At 45.5% G+C, this 15,821-nt stretch overlaps 1 protein-coding gene across 1 annotated transcript; it reads right to left on the reverse strand.

Annotated features, from left to right (window-relative positions):
• Positions 1 to 11,320: 11,320 nt before the first annotated feature.
• LOC102260100 (peroxiredoxin-4) lies at positions 11,321 to 11,941 on the reverse strand. The gene has a single exon (XM_005885743.2). The coding sequence runs from the start codon at positions 11,938 to 11,940 to the stop codon at positions 11,362 to 11,364; it is 579 nt and encodes a 192-aa protein (XP_005885805.2). The 5' UTR covers position 11,941; the 3' UTR covers positions 11,321 to 11,361.
• Between the last annotated feature and the right edge of the window lie 3,880 nt (positions 11,942 to 15,821).

A 15,821-nucleotide genomic window follows, 5' to 3' on the forward strand; every position in this document is an offset into this window, starting at 1 on the left:
TACAAGCGCGCCCGCACGTGGTATTTTGTGGAAGAGCCACACTCAAGGGGCCAAAGAGCCGCATGTGGCTCGCGAGCCGCAGTTTGCCGACCACTGGCCTAACCTAACCAGAGACAGGTGGGATGGGAATCTGATTCATAGTCTATGGAGGGCAGCCTCCTGGGGCACAAAGAAGGATGTGGAGGGAAAATTTTAAAAAAAGTTTGTAGAGCCCTGGCCGGTTTGGCTCAGTGGATAGAGCGTCGGCCCACGGACTCAGGGGTCCCGGGTTCGATTCTGGTCAGGGGCATGTGCCTTGGTTGCGGGCACATAACCAGTGGGGAGTGTGCAGGAGGCAGCTGATCGGTGTTTCTCTCTCATCGATGTTTCTAACTCTCTATCCCTCTCCCTTCCACTCTGTGGAAAATCAATAAAATATATATATATAAAAAAAATAGTTTGTAGATAAGGCTCTAGTGATAATCCCAGCATAATGGTGGCCTGAGCCAGGGGCATGGCCCAGGAGATAAAGAGGAATGGAAAGATTTGAAAGAGATTTAATAAGTCCATCCACTTAGTAGACTTGGGATCAGTGCAGGAATGGCCATAGTACAGTCATGAACAATAAAGAAGAGGCCTCCTTTACCCCTAACGGGGGAGCATGAGGACAAAGGGATGCCTACCACCTCCTCGCTGCTCCCTAGGAGAGGAACGACCAATGCAATAGGTCACAATGGAACATTCACTGGCCATGTCTTACTAGTGCGCAAGGTCACTGTGTCAATGCTCTTATGTGGTATGTTTTCCCTCACTCTTTTATATCCAGAGGTCTCCTAAGACAGGCCGGCCAGCCTCATCCATGGGTGGAATTGAACAGTTGAGCCAGGGCCTTCTCCTAGAATCAAGTCATATATTCCACCCAGTGATTCTGGGCATGTGTACCTGCTCTATAGGCCCCCTCTCTCCTCTAGGTGGTAAGATCTGGACCTGCAGGGTTGCAGGAGGAGGAATCTTAGGAAATCTGATTGGGGTTCAGATTCAAGCCACAGTCTCCAATCCTCCACTACCAGCAATAAAACTTATAGCTGGATCTCTGCCAGGTTGTCCCTGCTGTTCACCTTCCAGGTTCTCAGAATTTAGAAAAAGGGTGATGCCCGTGAAGCCCAGAATGTGTGCTGTGGGTTGTCCACACGTGATGATGTGATACCAGGCACCTGGGTCTCTGACTGGACCCGCCAGAAGGTCACCATTCAACCAGCAAATGTCCACTAATGTCCTGCACAGCAGGGAGAACTTCTAGACAGTAATCAGTAAGGAAGTCCTCTTTTTGGCTAAAAGGAGAACCGCAATATAGAGACGCCAGCTCTGTTAGCTGTCACTCACTTCACAGAGTGTATTAAAGGGAAGTAAATTGTGTTCCAAATCACAGGGGTAGAATTTAGTAAAAGGGTGATGCCTGTGAAGCCCAGAGTGTGTGCTGTGGGTTGTGATGATGTGATACCAGGCACCTGGGCTTCTGACTAGACCTGCCAGAAGGTCACTATTCAACCAGCAAATGTCCATTAATGTCCTGCACAGCAGGGAGGACTTCTAGACAGTGATCAGTAAGGAAGTCCTCTTTTTGGCTGAAAGGAGAACCGCAGTATAGAGACGCCATCTCTGTTAGCTGTCACTCACTTCACAGAGTATATTAAAGGGAAGTAAATTGTGTTCCAAATCACAGGGGTTTGTGGTAGCAAATGATGGGTAACTAGAACTCTGAAAACGTAGCTGATGAAAGCTCTGAGCAATTACATAGTTTATGTGTGTGAGTGTGTGTCAATAGTCACTTCTCTGAGCAAAGTTCACCTGTGCCTGTCTTCTGCCCTGCAACAGACAGGATCTAACACAGACCTATATGGAATATGGAACAGCATGGGCCCAAAGTAGGATCAGCAAGTAATGCAGACCAGGGTGGGGAAGGAGAGGGCAGGTAGGAGATCAGGAGGGTGTCCATCGATGTCGCGCTCTCACATCAATGTTTCTCTCTCTCTCCCTCTCCTTTCCTCTCTCTAAAAAATAAAAATCATTTTTTTAAAAAAAGATTTAGATATGCAGAAGTAGCTGAGTTATAAACATGGGGGATTAGTTACAAGAAGCAGGCAATCCTGATGCCTTTGTCTGGGCATGTATTTGTGGAGGAACCCAAATAAAGAATTGAGCACAAGTAGTGTATCTCCGATGTGATTCCAGGAAACACTGGTTAGGGGTTGGGGACGGGAGACAAGGAAGGGAAGCAGCTGATAAAGGGTATGTTACCTGCCATTGTGAGCCTTGAAGCCTTAATTCCACTGAGGAATTCTGGAACCTGTTACAGGAAACATGCCTCAGAGATATCTCACTCAAAAGGCAAGGGAGCTATGCCGACTCCCATCCGTCAGTAGTTGAGGACTACGTGTGTGTGTGTGTGTGTGTGTGTGTGTGTGTGTGTGTGTGTTACTATGTTTGAGGACAGAGCAAGAAGGAGCAGGTAGCAAATGATGGGAGATGGAAGTGAGGCCAGCAGGAGTCTGGGCAGGGCCCCCACAGCCTCTGCTGCCCGAAGCAGACACCTTTGGTCCTTTCTGCCAGCACAGTGAGGGCCCTGATGGCATGAGGGTACTGGACGACAGAGGAGGGCACTGGTGATTGATGATACTGTGCTAGGCCTGTTGAGTGTCCTGTTATGATCAGTCCATTATCATATCATGATGACTGTGACATTGGGCCTACGAGTTATCACAGGATGTCACTGAGTATTTCACTTATGTTCAAAATTGTGAGAACCCAGAAAAAGTGGGTGGTTGTTTTTCTTCATGAAAACAACAAAAACTAGCAGGTGGCTCAGACACTGGCGCATGGAATGGCCTCCTGTAGCCATGTCTAAACAGTGCAAATCTGAGGCTCTGTTTTCACAGGGATTTGATGTGGTTGGTGGGATTTTTCAACACTCACCCTGTTACTTTAACAGCATCTCTAATTTTTCTCAAATGAATCCCCATCTATACTCATTGTGAGAAATGACCTTTTGTCACAATATTCTTCATCCGCTCCCAATTTCCCCAAGTGAGAACCCAAATAAGAGGAGCTGTCACTTAGGGCTGATCCTACTTATCGAAACCATTAGTGAGCACCATCCAAGAAGTACCTAAGCAGTGTTCCTTCAAAGTGTGGCCCTGAGAACCCCTGCACAAAAGGCTGGGGAACTTGTTAAAAGGTAGCTTTCTGGGCTCCATCAAATACTCACTGAGTCTGAATCTCTGAGCCTGGGAGCAGGACATCTGTCTCTTTAGGAACAACCTCGGTGATTGTAATGCATGACCAAGACCTGTGATTCTCAAATTTTGCTACGCGTTAGAGTCACCAAAGGAGCATTTATCCACCACCCCACTCCCCACCCATCTCTGGCACCCATCCCAGTGCGTAATCCCCAAGACCAACTAAATCAGAATCCCGGAGCGAGATCTCGTCATCGAGATGATTTGAAACTCCCCAGGTGATTCCAGTGTGCAGCCCATTTGAGAACAGTGACCTGGCCTACAGCGAATAGAGATGACACTGTTTAAATGGTGGACTGTGAAGCTGGAGTCTCTAACCTTTAATGAGTTTTTTTTTTAAAAAAAACAAGCCCTACTGGCCTTAGAAATGTTATCTATAACTACCAGTTTACACAGAAGGAAACTGAATCCTATAAAATAAAAATTGTTACCAAACCGCTGATTAAACTGAGGTTTCTTTTTCTTTATTCAATATAACATTCTTGAATTTTCAGCGCCAATACCCAATCAATGTTACAGCGGTTCTCAACCTGTGGGTCGAGACCCCTTTGGTGGTCGAAGGACCCTTTCACAGGGGTCGCCTAAGGCCATCCTGCATATCAGATATTTTCATTATGATTCATAACAGTAGCAACATTACAGTTATGAAGTAGCAATGAAAATAATTTTATGGTTAGGTCACAACATGAGGAACTGTATTTAAAGGGCCAGAAGGTTGAGAACCACTGGTTTAATAGAACATCTCTGATGAGGAATCAGATGCGTGTGACCCAAATGTACCATCATCCCTCTTGCCTGACTTGGAGTTTGTATATGACCTTACACTATACTCTTTTTTCTTTAATTCCTAAAAACATTTCAATATTTCAATTTCCTGACCAGCCTTTTTATAAACAACCAAAGCAAAACTTATTGAGGGGAGGGGGAGAGACGGAGAGCAAAAATGTAAATAAATAAATACCCAAACAAGAATTAAAATTCTTCCAAACCACATTTTTTTAAACCACAGGTTTTTAATAAGTAAAAGAGTTACATACAAAACTTTGTCTCTATACATGAATCGTACAAGATTGAAGTACTTTTGACTTATCTCAACATTTGCAAGTTTATGAAAACATTGCCATCTGTAATAGGCACATTTGGGGACTTGTAAGTATATATATTACCACAGCTTTGTACATTTGCCCCCATAAGAAAATAAAAAAGTAACTCTGGTTTATTGATTCACTTTATTTTTTGAGATCGTGTGCAATAGAACACTACAGGGCAAGTCTCAGGAACCGTTATTTTGTTTGCTTCCAGGATATTTGGTTTTGCAGAAAATTGCTAAAGTAAGTGAAATAGCTTCAGTTATTTCCCTTCACTTCAGTGCACCCCACCTTACCTTCAGATGAAGAGAGTCCCACTTCCAGGGAAGGGTGAGGCCGATACAAACTTGGTTCTCCAGATGTATGCTCTAGTCACATGAGAAACCCAATGAAATCAGTTTCATACAATCAAATGTACCGAGGAGCCATAACCGGGTTTGGGTTGGTAATAGAGCTTTCAACTTAAGGTTTTAAAAAATTAATATGAAGTGGGGGGAAATAAAGCCGCCTTTTTAAGGGAAAAGCATAGGTTTCCCGGGCTGCTTGCTAAATTGAAAAGGTAATTCAATTGCACTGAAATCAAAGTATGTTTAGTCCGATTTTCCCTGGAGCCAAGAATCGTGCGCTTCCTGTGTTACACATTCTCATTTATTCTTTGTGCTTTAAAAGTCCCCATGAAAATGACTAAATATTCAAGGTAACAGCGTCTGTGTTCTTTCTACACCTTAGGTTTGGCCTACTGCGAAGGAAATCGTAACCTGGGACATTGCTTGAAACAATCCCCAAGCAGACAGTGCAAAGCAATTTTGAATGTGTTCAGTTCAGCCTGAAGTGACTCCTTTCTGAAAACATTTCCCGTTTGGGGCTCCCTCTCCTCCAGGGGATGAGAGCGCTGATCTGTGGGGCATCGGCCTGTAACCTGGTGCGGCCCATTTTGGAGACTCCGGGCAGGGTATGCTCCTGGTGAGATTCAAAAGTTGCTCCAATTCTCTGTCATTTTATTCTAGAGACTCATATGGTATCATAAAAAATATTTGACCTCTGTCTCAGGTTCCTGGCACACTACTTCTCAAACCCTTGGAATTTACTGTCTTTTGTATGCTAATGGATGACTTATGGTTGAGGGGTATCACTAGATAGCTTCAGAATGAGGCTGGTTGTCACACAAACCATAGGCTTTTAGCACATAATTAGATTAAAGATTTTAGCTCCACCCCTCAACCTCCAGGGAAAGGGAGGGGCTGGAGATTGAGGTTAATCACCAATGGCCAATGATTCCATCCAAATTGCCTACCTAATGAAACCTCTGTAAAAAAAGCCCTAAATGATGAAGTTCAGGATCTTACCAGTGGTGAACACATTGAAGTGTTGGGATGGGGGCACACCTGGAGAAGGCATGGAAGTTCTGGGCCACCTTCATCCCATACCTAGCCCTATACATCTCTCACTTGGCTTTTAGTGTCTGAATTGAATTGAATTGAATTGTTAGATACCCAGTTGGTGTCAGAATTGGTGTGAAAAAAATGGAAACACCATGTTTATTCTCTCCCTCATCTTCCTCCTCTTCTGATTTCCTAGGTGATGGGGCCTGTGTTAGTTAAGGTCCAGTTAAGAAAACAGAAACCACTCCAAATATTTTAAAGGCGGGATTTAAATCAAGGAGGGTCACAGCTGCTCTGCTTCTGGTTACTTAATCCAGCCTGATCATGTCTGTGTCTGCAAGGGAAGAGGGGTACATCACCTCCTGGGTACGCATGCAGGGTGTGCAGCTGGGTTTTCCATCCTGGAGATCATTGAGTTGCTGGGTTATTGCAGGAAGAGGGAGACAAGCTTCTTCTTCAACTCTAGAGTGGTTCTCCTTGGGCGCAGAGTCTCACTCTGTGTACCACAGTCTCTCCTGAGGAGCAGGTCTAGCCTCTCTCACTCACTATTGGGATAGACAGCACTCAGAGCTCTCATTATCCTAGTTTACATGGCTTCCTGGGCTTTCTTCTCCAACCAAACAGTTACCCCAGTTACAAAGCAAAGCCTCGCATTTGGTATCTATGCACACAGGCAGGTGTGTTTGGGAACAAGGAAGTGGAGGCATTGCCTGTACAATGAGCCAGGCCCAGCTCAGCCAACAACAAAAAATTACACAGATAATTAACTGAGACACGTGTGAAAGTGAAAATAAATCTCAAGCCCATTGTCTCCATCATAAATATGTTTCTATACCTATTTCCTCCCTATTCCCTTGCCCCTCTGCTCCCTCCAAAAGAAAGGGTTGGTCACTCGGCCCTGTTTATAGTGCCCACGACCCTGGCCCTCAACCCTAGAATGCATAAGCTAGAGGCTGAATGTTGCTTCAAGTTCTGGAACAATGCAGGTCACCAGAAATTTGGGGGAGGTTCCATGATTCACAGAGCCAGTGGCCTTTTATTAGTTATCTATTTTTTTTAAAATATATTTTATTGATTTTTTACAGAGAGGAAGGGAGAGGGATAGAGAGTTAGAAACATCGATGAGAGAGAAACATCGATCAGCTGCCTCCTGCACACCCCCCACTGGGGATGTGCCCGCAAACAAGGTACATGCCCTTGACAGGAATCGAACCTGGGACCCTTCAGTCCACAGGCAGATGCTCTATCCACTGAGCCAAATCAGTTAGGGCTATTAGTTATCTATTGATATGTAATAAAGTCCTCCGTAAGTCTGCATCTTAAAAGAAACATTATTTTCCACAGTTTTAAGGATCAGGAATTCAGGAGTGGCTTAGTATAGTGATTCTGGCTCTAGGGCAGTGGTTCTCAACCTTGGCTGCACATTAGAATCACCTGGGAATCTTTTTAAAATCCTGATTTCTGGGCCTCATCCTCCAGAAATTCTGTTTCTTTGTTACTAATGTTGTGGCCCTCCACAACAAAGAAACAGAATAGAAACAGAATTTCCCGAGGATGAGGCCCAGAAATCAGGATTTTAAAAAGATTCCCAGGTGATTCTAATGTGCAACCAAGGTTGAGAACCACTGCTAGGGGCTGCAGTCAACCTGTTGTCTCGAGCATCAGGTGTCTGGGCTAGAAGATCTGCTCCCAAGCTCACTCACCTGGGTGTTGGCAGGTCTTGGTTCCTCCCAGGCTGTTGGAATGAGGGCTTCATGGGCCTCTCTCCACAGGGGCTCCCTGAGTGCTCAAAACACATGGCAACTGGCTTTTCCCAGTGCCAAGAGGTAGATCCCAGGGATCAACGAGGGAGAGAGAACCCAAAAGAGCAGCTGCTGTGTCTTCTGTAATCTAGCTCCGTAAGTGGCATGCCATCACTTCTGCATGGTCACACAGATCAACCCTGGTACAAAGTAGGAGAGGATTACACAAAAGTATGAATACTACGAGGTGGGAATCATTGCGAGCCACACTGGAAGCTGGAAACTCTACCTTCTTAGACCTCCTACCTTGCTTTATCAACGACTAAATATCAAAAGGAGGTGGTCCTAGCCTCGCTAATTATCAAGCAGTGATTGCTTTCTAATTCAGCTCCTGTTCCCTTGCTTCTCTAAGGCACTGTGAACTGCAGGGCTGACTGACATTCTGGAGTCCCATGGAAATACCATCAAATGCTATTAAACTCCTCCCCTTCTGCTTATAACACTTGGGTAGTCATGGTAGATCAAGTGAGTACATTCACAGAATTTGGGAGCCAAGAACTGTAATAGAAGGTTGAGCTCTCTTGTGTATCATTGGTTTGGGGTTTTAAAATAAGTTTAGATTTTTTTCTTGGCCTGCATTAGAAATACCTTTTGGGACATTAACATTAGATTGTGGAAGTGGCTGCCCATATAATAAGTCTCAGCTGGGTAACCTCACTCCAAATATTGAGGGCAGGGCTCTCGCCTGGGCCAGAGCAAATGCAATTTTATAAGGAGCCCTTTAATCTTTGGGTAGGAGAGCTTTTGCTATCACAACTCCTCCTCCCTCATCTCAAAAACTTATTCTCAAATGCTGCTCAGGATTTTTCTTCTTCTTCTTCATGGGAGCTGATGCTGCAGAAAAACTGGTGGAGGTAAGGGATTTGGGTGCTGCCTTTGGGGTAATAAAATCAACTAAGCTCTGGGGGACCCAAAGAACAACATTTTTGAGAGTGGGGAGGTCCCAATGCGTTTCACTAGGTTTTTGAAGCCTACGTTAGGCAAAGGTTTTGTAGTTTAAGTTGGGCTTCTGCAGGGCTTAGGAAGGAAGCAAGTGGTAAAGATCACTGCGTTCATTGGGCTTCTACGATGTTAAAAATATTTTCATCACAAATGTTTATCATGTGATTTATAATACACAATCTCCATGTTTTGGTGGCTCAAGGATTTTTCTCTTGGACTTCATGTTCATAACTGATTAAACTAAGTGCTCTGCTCATCAAAGTCACTCAGGGCCCTCGCTGGTAAATGGTCCACCATTTGGCAGAAGGAAAGAGGGATCTGGAGAGTCAGGCACCGGGTGTTAAATGTTCACCCACAAATAGACACACATTTCCCGTCATTGCTACTCATGATTCTCTAGCTCAGCGATTCTCAACCTTGGGTCGCGACCCTTTTGGCGGTCGAACGACCCTTTCACAGGGGTCGCCTAAGACCATCCTGCATATCAGATATTTACATTACGATTTATAACAGTAGCAACATTACAGTTATGAAGTAGCAACGAAAATAATTTTATGGTTGGGTCACAACATGAGGAACTGTATTTAAAGGGCCAGAATGTTGAGAACCACTGCTCTAGCTGAATTATACAATAAGATCCCACCCAACCACAAGAGAGCAGGGAATAGAGTCCTTTTCTGTACCTGGGATGGGGAAGATGGGCATTTGATGGATAGCATTATTGGCGATCCCCACTGGCATCCCAGTGGAGCTGAAATGCAGATTTTCTCTTCTCTTTTGCTTTCTTGTCTACCTTAATCCCCCCAGATAGCACTTCCTCTGTGTTAGTGTCGACAGCTGGCAGCAGCAATGTGGGGCTGGAGACTGTAATAGCACTGTGTCTGGAAACATCACTCCTGTTTAGAAAATGCTATTGTTGTGACTAAATGGTATGAGTCTAGGCTTGGTGCTATGACTTCCATATGTCCTCCTACCCTTCGGAACTTTGGAAAAGTGGAACAGATGAGACTCGAAGTTGGAATGATCTCAGCAGTGCAGGTGCTGAAATGATTCTGTGCACTCTGGTGGAAGACTTCGCGATTGCTGCTGTTGGAGAGGGACCACTTTACCCAGGCTGCCTGGTGCCAGGTATTTCAGTGTGAAGTCAAGGTCACAGCAGGAAACAGGATGCAACTCTGATGGTTCAAAGGAAGAGGACTTAATTAAAGGACTTTCAGAGCTATGGACAGGATTAAGGGAATCAGCAGGGTTGTTGCACCCATGGCTGGGAACAGCAGAAACCTGGTAATACCCTTAACTAATAAGAAGATAAAACAAAAAGGAAAAAGTGCCATCTTAGCGCAGTGAGAGCTAGAACTGGGGAGAAAGGGCTACTAGACAAAATCTGTAGTTATTCAAGTACACGGTCACTGCCAGAAATGTGTCCCAAAGCGGGGAGGAAGCAGGAAGAAATATTTTCAACCTGCCAATCTCCTATTAATGGCTCTCATTGGCTGAATAGGACAAGAAACCAATTAGTGAGGGAGTGTCGATAATACGGTTCCCGGGGACCAGCCTCCCAGGGCAGAGAGAAGGGCAAGGATCTGAGAAAGGTGAGGGGGAGAGGAAGGGGTGCTCAGGGAAGTAAAGACATCAGCACAGTCAGGCTGTCTCTAGCTAGGACTGGGCAGGATGAGAAAATTACAATGAGACTTTTGATCTCCAATTTCTCTAGGACTTTCATTTCCCCAAGGGAAGAGAGATTTTATTTTCTCCATGATAACCAAGAAAGAGTTTGTACTAGAACTTAAATATCTCTGAGAGAATTTAATAAGGGAGATTCATATGGTTTCAATTTGGGACATTTTTTACATCGTATGCATTATACATATGCTACTCATGTGTATAATGCTCTGGTGAACAACATCCTATATAATAAAAGCCTAATATGCTAAGTGTCCGGTCATCCAGTCATCCGATCAATCAATCAAAGTGTTATATGCTAATGATATACTAAGGCGCTCAACTGCTCACTATGATGTGCACTGATCACCAGGGGGCAGATGCTCTGGTAGGTTAGCTTGCTGCTGGGGTCCGGCCAATTGGGACTGAGCGAGATGGGCTGGACATGCCCTGGAGCCCTCCCGTGGTCCCTCCCTGGTGGGCCAACCTCCTGCATCCCTCCCTGACCCCAAGTGTGCACCGGTGGGGTCCCTCAACCTGGCCTGTGCCCTCTTGCAATCTGGGACCCCTCGAGGGATGTTGGAGAGTCAGTTTCAGCCCAATCCCACTCAATGCAGGAGCTGCCCCCTAGTGGTCAGTGTGCTCCCACAGGGGGAGTGTCGCTCAGCCAGAAGCTGGGCTCATGGCTGGCAAGTGCAGTGGCAGTGGTGGGGCCCTCTCCTGCCTCCGCAGCAGCACTAAGGATGTCCGACTGCCAGACATTCCCCAAGGGCTCCCGGACTGCGAGAGGGCACAGGCTGAGCTGAGAACCTCTCCCTCCCACCCCCAACCCCCAACCCCGCCAACTGCACAGATTTCATGCACTGGGCCTCTAGTTTTTCTATAAGACTAGGAATTATTTAGGTTGAGAAATAAAATAGGGGGTCAATATTTGGTAAGCCCGTGACCTTGAACTAAATGTCTTCTTCTGTCCATTTTAGAAGTTTCTAGAGTCAGAAGTGGAACTACCCATTTCTCTGGTCCCAGGAATTTATAAAAATTAGTGGTAAATGTTAGGGGATAGCCTCAAGGGTTTCCCTTGATGATCTCCTTCACTGAAGGGGGTTATGTCCTTCCTGGTTGGCCATAAATTTGAGTAAGGACCTTAAACTTTTTTTTTTAATTGACCTTTATTGAAAGCATTCAAGCATCATAGCCTGAGGAAGTATTTTCAGTTCAGTTTGTCAAAATACTTCAGTTTTCCAGCTGGATCTGGAATTATTGTTTCACTACCAGGTTTCCAGCCAGCAGGGCAGACTTCTCCATGTTTAGCGGTGTACTGGAATGCTTGGACCAAACGCAGTGTCTCATCCACCGATCTACCCACAGGAAGGTCATTCAGAGTCATCTGTCTTAGGATCCCTTTGTCATCGATAATGAAGAGACCTCTAAGACTGTGGCCCGAGTCTTCCAGATATACGCCATAGTCCTTTGCGATCTGATGTGTCAAATCTGAAAGAAGTGGAATCTTTATTGGCCCAAGTCCTCCTTGCCTTCTAGGGGTGTTAATCCAGGCCAAATGGGCAAACTGTGAATCGACAGAGCATGCCACCACTTCCGTGTTTATGGATCTGAATTCTTCAATTCTATCACTGAAGGCGATAATTTCAGTTGGACACACAAAAGTGAAATCAAGTGGGTAGAAGAAGAAAACCAGGTATTTTCCACGATAATCAGTTAACTTGAGCTCCTTAAATTCTCCATTTATCACAGCGGTTCCTTCCCAATAAGGTGCTGGCTTGGAAACCATAACATTGTCTGCCAACTCTCCACTTTCCACGGGCAGGTTGATAGCAGTCCTCTGACGAGCAAGCTCTCCCTGCTCCCATTCTTCTCCTTCCCTGGCCTCCTGTTCCACGTGCAAGGGGAGTGGGGCACTGGGTGTTCGGGTCTGAGTCCCAGGAATTCGGCTCAGGCCTCTGCTGCGAGATCGGCTTCGGTGATCCATGCTGATTGATTGATTGTTGAACAAACAGCCACTCAGCTTCAGTGAATTCTAGGCCCTATGCTGGGCCTCTAAGTTTGGGAACTAGGAGAGGAAGCTTGGGTAGAGAGATATTTCCTGACACCTCTACTCTGGGCTGAGCTGAGGTGCCCCAGTTGGCAGAAGGGGTTGCCCACCAAGTGGGCCCCAGTGAACCTCCTGCCCACTGGAGAGAGTGGCCAGATAGGCCAGCTCCCAGGCACCAACTATGTGCCCCTCAGTTCCACCGGAACCCCTTGGCAGCTAACATTCTGGGTAGCAGTTTGCTCTGAATCCTTCTGTCCAATGATATTTCCTGAGTGCCTGCCTCTGCAGGCAGGCATTGTGCTGTCACAGTGGCAGTCACAGGAAGCTGGGGCAGGGGCCCTGCCCCCAAAGCCCTCACCATCCAGCTCAGGACCATAATCTTGAGCCCACTGGCCACCACATCACAAAGGGGTGAATGTAAAGGAGAAAGCACTTTCACCAATCAACCTGCCCCTTCCTGACTCCCACTCACCACCCAGAGAGGACCTGCTGGCGATATGGATCGGGTCTCATTTACTAGTTGGGGCAGAGCTAAGCCTCCCGGGGGCCTCCTGACTCAGGGTATTGATTCTGTCAGTTAGAATGAGAGAAAGCTTCCCAGTCCGTATTGTGTGGGCAACTTCACAACTTTCTTTCTCCTTGCATTTGAAGCTCTGCTCTCTCTTTTCCTAAGCATGTTGGTTACTGATCTGACTTTTGAGTTTTGGAAGTAGGTAGCAACCCTGCATAAGCCTCAGATCCAAGGCTTAACTCAAGTCTTATGCATAATTAGGAGCTCTGTGTTGAGAGCTGCATGTCATTAACCTGGTGAGTAATACACACACTTTAGTGTAATTCTGCTTTCATTTCTTGTCAATGTGTCCTTTGTGTACCTGGGGGGCTGGGAAACGGACATTCAGTATTGCTTGTCCAGCACCGTTTTCCTCTCCAACTATCATTTTCCTTTGGTAAGAGTACTTTCCTTTTGAAAAATTCTCCTTCCCTACGCCAATCATGCAGTGTGAGTGGAAGGCTGTCAATCATAGGCTATGGTTGCACAGGTGACCCAAAAGAGACCAATCAAGGCACCTGATCCCTTGACAACAGTAATCATTGGCCCTGCTTTAGTCATATGTCCATCTTCTGCAAGTGTCATTCCTTATTGTTGTGTAACTGAATCTTTATTGAGAAGAGCTTTTTCCTTTCTGGTAGTGATGTTTGCAAGAGATGAGCATAAAGCAGTTAGGATCCATGTCCTCCACCAGTGGGAGAAAGTCAGTCTTCCATAGGAGAGAATGAATTTGACACTTAAAGCAATGGAGAAAAGCAGCAAGGATGTTCCAGAGAAATCATATCATCCTGCTTCCAATCTTGCCCATCTATACCTATGCCCTTCCTGAAATCAGTAACATTTACTTTTTGTCTAGGGCAGAGGTCGGCAAACTCATTAGTCAACAGAGCCAAATATCAACAGTACGACGATTGAAATTTCTTTTGAGAGTCAAATTTTTTAAACTTAAACTATATGGGTAGGTACATTTTTATTCACTTAATTAGGGTACTCCTAGGGCTTAGGAAGAGCCACACTCAAGGGGCCAAAGAGCCGCATGTGGCTCGCGAGCCGCAGTTTGCCAACCACTGGTCTAGGGTAATTGGATTTGTGTCTCACCCAAGAAAGTCCTGACTGGTTTAAGTAGGGGATTGTTAAGGGGGGATGTGTAGGCAATGTTGGGTCCCTGACCATCATACCACCTACAACCTACATCTTTAACGTTATAGATTAGGTAAGGTAGTGGCAAAAAGGGTCAAATCCCCTAAAGAAATTGGAGGATGCTTCCCTCTAAAGCAGGTCAGGGGCTGTTGAAGTCATAGGTTCCGGAACACAAAAAGCACCATGCACAGTTTAAGCAGCTTCAAAGAACATAGAACTATAGTGAAAGGAAATCCTGCAGCATGCAGACTACCTTGTAAGCCATGCTATAGCACTTGAACTTTATCCCACAGGCACGGGGAGCCACAGTGCAGTTGCCATCCACGAACCCTGACCTCTAGATCAGTGGTTCTCAACCTTCCTAATGCCGAGACCCTTTAATACAGTTCCTCATGTTATGGTGACCCCCAACCATAAAATTATTTTCGTTGCTACTTCATAACTGTAATTTTGCTACTGTTATGAATCATAATGTAAATATCTGATGTGCAGGATGTATTTTCATTGTTACAAATTGAACATAATTAAAGCATAGTGATTAATCACAAAAACAATATGTAATTATATATATGTTTTCTGATGGTCTTAGGCGACCCCTGTGAAAGGGTCGTTCAACCCCCAAAGGGGTCGCGACCCACAGGTTGAGAACCGCTCCTCTAGATTCAAATCTGATTTGCTTCAGGTTGGCACTGTATGTTAGGTGGTAAAGAAGGGAGATTAGAGGTTAAAAATAAGCTCAACGGTTCTTTTTTATAAAAAAAATATATTTTATTGGTTTTTTACAGAGAGGAAGGGAGAGGGATAGAGAGTTAGAAACATTGATGAGAGAGAAACATCAATCAGCTGCCTCCTGCACACCCCCCACTGGGGATGTGCCCGCAACCAAGGTACATGCCCTTGACTGGAATCGAACCTGGGACCCTTCAGTCTGCCGGCTGACTCTCCATCCACTGAGCCAAACCAGTTAGGGCAAAAAAATAAGCTCAACAGTTCTTGAAGCAGAACCTAAGGTCATTGCTGGTCCCTAGAAGTCTGAGGCATAGATAATGGGACGGGGCTAGTCAGTAGTGACCTTGGACCACGTTGCCCGGCCTCATTGATCCTCCTCAGTCTTCTCATCTGTGAAATGACATTTCTTATTCAGCCCATGCTCGGTTCTCTGAGAAACCTTTACAGACTCATGTGCTGACCGACACCGCCATCTAGTGAGAGCCTTTGGAAATCATCTCACAGGATCACCCCCAACTGCTTCTGTGCCTCCATCAACCTGGGAGGCAGGGACACCCCATCCTCTCTGCCTGGTGCCTCAGCGATTGTCTCTCTTAAATTCAGGTCCTTCCACTGCCATGCATATGGACACAACTCCCTACATGGGAATAGGCTCTAACACGCACAAGCTGTGCTCACTTACCAGCCTCATTGGCCCTCTTCATAATCAGCACCCATAGACATAGATGGCAATGCTGTCAGCACATGGCATTCCTCTGGATCCTTCACTCTCTGTTTTAAATGACCTCAGCCCCCTCATATTCTTCCCCAATTATTTTGAGAATTGTCACTTCCAGTTGACAACTCTGGTCATCTCGATGACTGTAATGTTTGTTTTTTTCAGGACTATATTTTAGCCGTGGCTGGGTGGCTCAGGTGGTTGGATGTCATCCCATGCACTAAGAGTTGCTGGTTTGATTCCCAGTCAGGGCATATGCCTGGGTTGGGGACTCGACCCCCAGTTGGGGATGTGCTGGAGGCAGCCAATCGATGTTTCACTCTTGCATCTATGTTGCTCTCTCTCTCTCCCTCTTCTTTCCTCTCTTTCTAAAAATCAAAAATTTTAAAAATTAAAATCCATTCAAAACTCCTCTCTATTTTATCTCACTGGGCTGATGTGTCCTTTTTCAGTTTATTCATGAACATCATACTTCTTTATGTT

The sequence above is a fragment of the Myotis brandtii genome, unplaced genomic scaffold (assembly GCF_000412655.1).
Source record: "Myotis brandtii unplaced genomic scaffold, ASM41265v1 scaffold924, whole genome shotgun sequence".
NCBI lineage: Eukaryota > Metazoa > Chordata > Mammalia > Chiroptera > Vespertilionidae > Myotis > Myotis brandtii.